Source organism: Oncorhynchus tshawytscha, linkage group LG13 (assembly GCF_018296145.1).
Source record: "Oncorhynchus tshawytscha isolate Ot180627B linkage group LG13, Otsh_v2.0, whole genome shotgun sequence".
Classification (NCBI taxonomy): domain Eukaryota; kingdom Metazoa; phylum Chordata; class Actinopteri; order Salmoniformes; family Salmonidae; genus Oncorhynchus; species Oncorhynchus tshawytscha.
The window spans coordinates 92,368,251-92,376,764 of NC_056441.1; the positions used below are offsets into that span (position 1 = coordinate 92,368,251).

General features: G+C 49.3%; 1 protein-coding gene across 1 annotated transcript in view; it reads left to right on the forward strand.

The window, feature by feature from the left end:
- The window catches only part of tenm4 (teneurin transmembrane protein 4), a 718,236-nt gene extending 716,785 nt beyond the window's left edge, over window positions 1-1,451 (forward strand). Inside the window, 1 exon segment of the mRNA XM_042296535.1 lies at window positions 69-1,451. Within this exon segment, the coding sequence (XP_042152469.1) occupies window positions 69-827 (759 nt within the window). The 3' untranslated portion in view covers window positions 828-1,451.
- The last annotated feature ends 7,063 nt before the right edge of the window (window positions 1,452-8,514 follow it).

An 8,514-nucleotide genomic window follows, 5' to 3' on the forward strand; every position in this document is an offset into this window, starting at 1 on the left:
TTGTTGTTGCAGTCAATCCCAGGCCTACTAACCAATGTCATTCTGTTGTGTTTTGTTGTTGTTGTTAGTCTATCCTTGGCGTGCAGTGTGAGGTCCAGAGACAGCTGAAGGCCTTCGTGAAGCTGGAGCGCTTCGGGCAGATTTACGGTGCCAGCGCCGCAGGCTGCCCCCAGGCTGCCCCGAAGACCCTCTTCGCCTCTGGAGGATCCATCTTCGGCAAGGGCGTGAAATTCGCCATCCGCGACGGCCGTATCAGCACTGACATCATCAGCCTGGCCAATGAGGACGGTCGACGCATGGCAGCGGTTCTCAATGACGCGTTCTACCTCCAGGACCTCCACTTCACCGTAGACGGAATGGACACGCATTACTTCCTCAAGCTGGGGTCCGTGGAGGGCGACCTGTCACTCATCGGGATGACCGTAGGACGCCGTACCCTGGAGACGGGCGTCAACGTGACGGTGTCTCAGGTCAACGCTGTGCTGAACGGCAGGACTAGGCGCATCACGGACATTCAGCTTCAATACGGCGCTCTGAGCCTCAACACTCGGTACGGTAGTTCCCTGGATGAGGAGAAGGCCCGGGTTCTGGAGTCGGCCAGGCAGAGGGCTGTAGCACAGGCCTGGACCAGGGAGCGTCAGAGACTGAGGGAGGGAGAGGAGGGCTCGCGCTCCTGGACGGAGGGAGAGAAGCAACAGCTGCTGGGGTCGGGGAAGGTGTCAGGATACGACGGGTACTTCGTGGTGTCCGTGGACCAGTTCCCGCAGCTGTCAGACAGCGTCAACAACATTCACTTCATGAGGCAGAGCGAGATGGGCCGAAGGTGACATGATCAACAACTGGAACCTGTTTAGCCACTGGAGTGAGAGATGGGAACCCTATTCCCTATGTAGTGCACTACTTTTTGACCAGCCCTATGGAACCCTATTCCCTATGTAGTGCACTACTTTAGACCAGCCCTATGGAACCCTATTCCCTATATAGTACACTACTCTTGACCATGGCCCCTCAGCCTCTGGGGTAGTTCACTATGTAGAGGATAGGGGGCCCTTTTGTTCAGACGCAGTGTTGGTGGCCACAAAGTATAACTAAGGACTTGTTGCCAAAGACAGTTACAAACATGAACACCTTGTAATTTTCTGCTCCTTTGACGTGTGATTAACATGATACACTGAATCAACTCGTAAAGACATGGTGTTGCAGCCACTTGGAAATCAGTTGCTGAACACTGTATTTTACTGTAGAGTGCTACTTCTCCTTCAGAAAAAGACATTCATAAGTCTTTGCTGTTCAAGTGTGGCTGCTAGAGAAAGACATTCTGCCATATCTATTCTGTCTGTGACTTATTTTGGCAATCTGTTTCCCTGTCCCTGTTGGTGACTGTGTTCAAAGGGACTGGACTGGAGAGGAGAGGAGAGGGGGACGGGATAGGAGAGAGGGGGACGGGATAGGAGAGAGGAGAGGAGATAGGGAAGGAGAGAAAGGGACGGGAGAGAGGAGGGGGAGAGAAAGGACGGGAGAGGGAGTGGAGAGGGGGACGGGATAGGAGAGAGGGAGAGGAGGAGAGAAAGGGAGGAGAGAGGGAGAGGGAGAGGAGAGAGAGGGATGGGAGAGGAGAGAGGAGGAGGAGAGAGGGGACCCTCGGAGAGGAGAGGAGGGGGACCGTCTCTCTCCCTCTCCTCTCCAGAGGAGAGAGAGGGAGGGGAGAGAGAGGGAGAGGAGATAAGGAAGGGAGAGGAGAGGAGGGAGGAGAGGAGGAGAGAAAGGGACGGAGAGGAGGAGGGGGACAGGAAAGGAAAAGACAGGAGAGGAGAGGAGAGGAATGGGAGAGGAGAGGAGAGGAGAGGAGAGAGGAGAGGAGGAGGTAAAGGAGAGGAGAGGAGAGGAGGAATGGTAGAGGAGAGGAGAGGAGAGGAGAGGAGGAACGGTAGAGGAGAGGAGAGGAGGAAGGGAGAGGAGAGGAGAGGGAGAGAGGAGGGAGAGGAGAGGAGAGGGGAGGAGAGGAGAGGAGAGGAGAGGAGGAGGGAGAGGAGAGGAGAGGGAGAGAGGAGAGAGAGGAGAGGAGAGGAGAGGAGAGGAGAGGAGAGGAGGAACGGTAGAGGAGAGGAGAGGAGAGGAGAGGGGGACGGGATAGGAGAGAGGAGAGGAGAGAAAGGGAGGAGAGAGGGAGAGGAGAGAGAGGGATGGGAGAGGAGAGAGGAGGAGAGAGAGGGACCCCGTCCCTCTCTCTCCGTCTCTCTCCTCTCCTCTCCAGAGGAGAGAGAGGGAGGGGAGAGAGAGGGAGAGGAGATAAGGAAGGGAGAGAAAGGGACGGGAGAGGAGGAGAGAGAGGGACGGGAGAGGATAGAGAGGGACAGGAGAGGAGAGAGAGGGGCGGGAGAGGAGAGGGGGGGGACAGGAAAGGAAAAGACAGGAGAGAGAGGAACGGAGAGAGAGAGAGGAGAGGAGAGGAGAGAGGAGAGGAGAGAGGAGAGGAGAGGAGAGGAGAGGAGAGGAGAGGAGAGGAGGAGAGGAGAGGAGAGGAGAGAGAGAGAGGAGGAACGGTAGAGGAGAGGAGAGGAGGAACGGTAGAGGAGAGGAGAGGAGGAATGGTAGAGGAGAGGAGAGGAGAGGAGGAATGGTAAAGGAGAGGAGAGGAGAGGAGGAACGGTAGAGGAGAGGAGGAACGGTAGAGGAGAGGAGAGGAGAGGAGAGGAGAGGAGAGGAGAGGAGAGGAGAGGAGAGGAGAGAGAGAGAGAGGAGAGAGGAGAGGAGAGAGGGAGAGGAGAGGAGAGAGAGAGAGAGAGAGGAGAGGAGAGGAGAGTGGTGGTAATGCATTATTTCCACTGGTTCCTCGGTCCACCCTGCTGCCAGAGCAGACTAGAACAGATTGACTACAACACATTGTCCAGCTTGTTCCGATCCGTTCTGCCTTTTTCTGCGCCTCAGCCAAGGAAAGACCTTCTCTTTTAAATCACTCCGTTTTTATACTCGAACCCCCTGGGCGTCAGCCATGTTGTCGGCTTTGTCGCAACATAAACAAGGACATCTGCTGTCTCCTGTCCATACCCTCGGCCCCCTCCCCTCGTCAAGACTACCCACTGGACTTGTCTAAGCACCTTCCTACCTTCCTTCCTTCCTACCTTGTTTGTGTTGTCTTGTTGTAATATTTTATTTTCAAAGAAAGTTAGGTATTCATCTGTTCTCATCAACAGACCCTAAAGGAAAGAAGGTTGAGGATCACAGTGCATGCTGTCTAAATGCTGTCTGAATACCTTTCTGTGGACTACTCTAATACACTGGTTGACTCGGCTCCATGACTCTTCTGACTCGCATCAGAACAAGTGAAATTCTACTGAATATGCAGACAAGAGCGAAAACATATTCTGGATCATTGGTTTTGCTTTGATTTATAACTTTTTTTTGTCTGTCTGGGATCAATGACATGTTCCTAAAAATGAAGGGGGAAAAACAGAATAGGTCAAACATCCATCTGTCCTCTTTCTGTTCTGATGTCCTAACAGAACAGGTCAAACATCCCATCTGGATGACGAACATACTGTGGAAGAATCAATCAAACGTCTGTATTAAATAAACCACAGAACGGTATTTTATATTACCTTTGGTTTTTGGTTTTTATAAATAGCTATATAAAATAACAGTATAACAAAATAATTTGAATTCAGTGAACTATCGTTCTTTAATCGCTACTCGTTGTACTTGAACATAACTTAAGGGAATAAAGTCAAGACTCTGTTTGAAAAAGTGATTTCAATTTTACATTAACGACTTGTATTTTTTTTTTTTTTTTTTACATTTACTGTAGAGGAATACAACAGTCTATCACACATAATAATAGTATTTACTTTTAGTAATGTGTTTTTCTTTCAGCAGCATTTCTCAGTGTATTTCTACCTTGAAGGAACTGCTCTGAGGGAAGAGAAGAAAAAGGGTACCTAGTCAGAAGAGATATGGAGGTTTAAAACAATATGACATTACAAAAAATATAATCTTGGTTTTTACTAATTCTGCTTTTTAACATGTTGCCTGCTGGGCTGGACTGGTTGTTGGGCTGGACCGGTTGCTGGGCTGGACCGGTTGTTGGGCTGGACCGGTTGTTGGGCTGGACCGGTTGTTGGGCTGGACCGGTTGCTGGGCTGGACCGGTTGCTGGGCTGGACCGGTTGTTGGGCTGGACCGGTTGCTGGGCTGGACCGGTTGCTTAGCTGGACCGGTTGTTGGGCTGGACCGGTTGCTGGGATGAACCGGTTGAGTCCTGTGGTGTATTGTGGTTGTGTAGGAAAAAAAAACGAATAGTTTGTCCCAAACGGCCCCCTAATTCCTGTTATAGTGCACTCCTTTAGATCAGAACCCATGGAGCTTTGGTCACAAGCAGTGCACCATAAATAGGGAACAGGGTGCTTTCAGACAACCTATAGCGTTTTTACCCCGAGGACAGCCCCAGGGTTAAAGTGCTTTCAGTACTGAGACCAGAGGTGTTCTGGTTCTTGAGATGGATGCATTGAGCCTCCAGGTGTGTTAGTTCCAGCCTGCAGCTCTTAACAGTCTTAAAGCTCTCATATACACAGACAACCTTAGAAACACGCCTGGGTTCAAATACGTTTAAAATACTGCGTCAAGTGCTTGATTGAGCTTTGCGCGTTGCAAAAATAACGAATAGGAAAATCTGCAAAATGCCCCGACCTACCTGGCACTCTAGACAGGCTAAAGCAAACGCTCAAAGTAAATTGAAAGATTTAATTAGCTGTCTCAGATAGCTTGGAACTCCCGTGTTCAAGTGCACCTGGAAACACACTTCACAACGCGATCTAACCTGTTAGAAAACTGTCCTTTCTAGCTAGGAAGGATGTTATTAATTATGTTATTGATCGTTCGTCTGTTTTGACTCTCGCTCGGTAGGTACACTTTGATCACACTGTCAACTTCCTGCCATCAAGTTGCAGCACTGACTAATTCTGTCAACTTCCTGCCATCAAGTTGCAGCACTGACTAATTCTGTCAACTTCCTGCCATCAAGTTGCAGCTCTAACTAATTCTGTCAACTTCCTGCCATCAAGTTGCAGCTCTAACGAATTCTGTCAACTTCCTGCCATCAAGTTGCAGCACTAACTAATTCTGTCAACTTCCTGCCATCAAGTTGCAGCTCTAACTAATTCTGTCAACTTCCTGCCATCACCTAGATTCAGAGGGGAGAAGGATAATCAGGTGATTAACTACTCAAAGTGTCTCAATGTGTCACAATATTGGTCAACATACTGTACAAAGTACATTTCATTTAGCTTCTTTTTTTTAAAATTATTATAATTTTTTTTAAATATTGTGACATTTGTCCAAAATGAGGACTTACTGTCCTTTAAAAAAAGAGCATACTTTTGAATGAAGGAAAGTGTAATTGTATTGTGAAATACTGTATTGACCTGTTGATGATGAGGCGGTATGTTGATCTGAAGTTTCTCCTTTTTTGGGGCTTGTTTGTTTATTTGATTGTTCTCAACACTGTGTCTGTACCGCTCTTCTTGGACTTCCTGTACAGAAAGGAAAGGGAAGTGAAATAAGCTGTAAATAAAAGGCAGCATGTAGATTTTGTTTAAACGGCTCCGTGTAGTCTTTAGGTTCATCAAATAAAATGAATATTTTGTGTTTACAATTTGTTAATGATGTCATGATGTGTTTTTGTTCACTAAACTATACCTGCATTAGAATTTGCTATTTTATTTGCACACTGCTGTTAGAGGTATCGTCAGCCTTATGTAGCTCACCATACTGAAGATGGAGTCATTGCCTATGGCACGTTATGGCAAGAAAATGACTTCAAATTGCTATTCTATGTGCACCACTATTGCCTTGTATACACCCCTTAAGTTAATAGATGGTACAGTCACAGCAGGATTCCTCTGCCTGTGACACATTACAACATGTTACAATTATGTTTTAACGCTTGGCAAGAAAATCACATCAAACTGACCTGTGGAAGTTAAGAACAGACTGGCGTGATGAGAGAAGCCAGACAGGAGCAACAGAGAACAGACTGGCGTGATGAGAGAAGCCAGACAGGAGCAACAGAGAACAGACTGGCGTGATGAGAGAAGCCAGACAGGAGCAACAGAGAACAGACTGGCGTGATGAGAGAAGCCAGACAGGAGCAACAGAGAACAGACTGGCGAGATGATAGAAGCCAGACAGGAGCAGGAGAGAACAGACTGGCGTGATGATAGAAGCCAGACAGGAGCAACAGAGAACAGACTGGCGTGATGATAGAAGCCAGACAGGAGCAACAGAGAACAGACTGGCGTGATGATAGAAGCCAGACAGGAGCAACAGAGAACAGACTGGCGTGATGATAGAAGCCAGACAGGAGCAACAGAGAACAGACTGGCGTGATGATAGAAGCCAGACAGGAGCAACAGAGAACAGACTGGCGTGATGAAAGAAGCCAGACAGGAGCAACAGAGAACAGACTGGCGTGATGATAGAAGCCAGACAGGAGCAGGAGAGAACAGACTGGCGTGATGATAGAAGCCAGACAGGAGCAACAGAGAACAGACTGGCGTGATGAAAGAAGCCAGACAGGAGCAACAGAGAACAGACTGGCGTGATGATAGAAGCCAGACAGGAGCAGGAGAGAACAGACTGGCGTGATGATAGAAGCCAGACAGGAGCAACAGAGAACAGACTGGCGTGATGATAGAAGCCAGACAGGAGCAACAGAGAACAGACTGGCGTGATGATAGAAGCCAGACAGGAGCAACAGAGAACAGACTGGCGTGATGATAGAAGCCAGACAGGAGCAACAGAGAACAGACTGGCGTGATGAGAGAAGCCAGACAGGAGCAACAGAGAACAGACTGGCGTGATGATAGAAGCCAGACAGGAGCAACAGAGAACAGACTGGCGTGATGATAGAAGCCAGACAGGAGCAACAGAGAACAGACTGGCGTGATGAGAGAAGCCAGACAGGAGCAACAGAGAACAGACTGGCGTGATGATAGAAGCCAGACAGGAGCATCAGAGAACAGACTGGCGTGATGATAGAAGCCAGACAGGAGCAACAGAGAACAGACTGGCGTGATGATAGAAGCCAGACAGGAGCAGGAGAGAACAGACTGGCGTGATGATAGAAGCCAGACAGGAGCAACAGAGAACAGACTGGCGTGATGATAGAAGCCAGACAGGAGCAACAGAGAACAGACTGGCGTGATGAGAGAAGCCAGACAGGAGCAACAGAGAACAGACTGGCGTGATGATAGAAGCCAGACAGGAGCAACAGAGAACAGACTGGCGTGATGATAGAAGCCAGACAGGAGCAACAGAGAACAGACTGGCGTGATGATAGAAGCCAGACAGGAGCAACAGAGAACAGACTGGCGTGATGATAGAAGCCAGACAGGAGCAACAGAGAACAGACTGGCGTGATGATAGAAGCCAGACAGGAGCAACAGAGAACAGACTGGCGTGATGAGAGAAGCCAGACAGGAGCAACAGAGAACAGACTGGCGTGATGATAGAAGCCAGACAGGAGCAACAGAGAACAGACTGGCGTGATGATAGAAGCCAGACAGGAGCAACAGAGAACAGACTGGCGTGATGATAGAAGCCAGACAGGAGCAACAGAGAACAGACTGGCGTGATGATAGAAGCCAGACAGGAGCAACAGAGAACAGACTGGCGTGATGATAGAAGCCAGACAGGAGCAACAGAGAACAGACTGGCGTGATGATAGAAGCCAGACAGGAGCAACAGAGAACAGACTGGCGTGATGAGAGAAGCCAGACAGGAGCAACAGAGAACAGACTGGCGTGATGATAGAAGCCAGACAGGAGCAACAGAGAACAGACTGGCGTGATGATAGAAGCCAGACAGGAGCAACAGAGAACAGACTGGCGTGATGAGAGAAGCCAGACAGGAGCAACAGAGAACAGACTGGCGTGATGATAGAAGCCAGACAGGAGCATCAGAGAACAGACTGGCGTGATGATAGAAGCCAGACAGGAGCAACAGAGAACAGACTGGCGTGATGATAGAAGCCAGACAGGAGCAGGAGAGAACAGACTGGCGTGATGATAGAAGCCAGACAGGAGCAACAGAGAACAGACTGGCGTGATGAGAGAAGCCAGACAGGAGCAACAGAGAACAGACTGGCGTGATGAGAGAAGCCAGACAGGAGCAACAGAGAACAGACTGGCGTGATGAGAGAAGCCAGACAGGAGCAACAGAGAACAGACTGGCGTGATGATAGAAGCCAGACAGGAGCAACAGAGAACAGACTGGCGTGATGATAGAAGCCAGACAGGAGCAACAGAGAACAGACTGGCGTGATGATAGAAGCCAGACAGGAGCAACAGAGAACAGACTGGCGTGATGATAGAAGCCAGACAGGAGCAACAGAGAACAGACTGGCGTGATGATAGAAGCCAGACAGGAGCAACAGAGAACAGACTGGCGTGATGATAGAAGCAGACAGGAGCAACAGAGAACAGACTGGCGTGATGATAGAAGCCAGACAGGAGCAACAGAG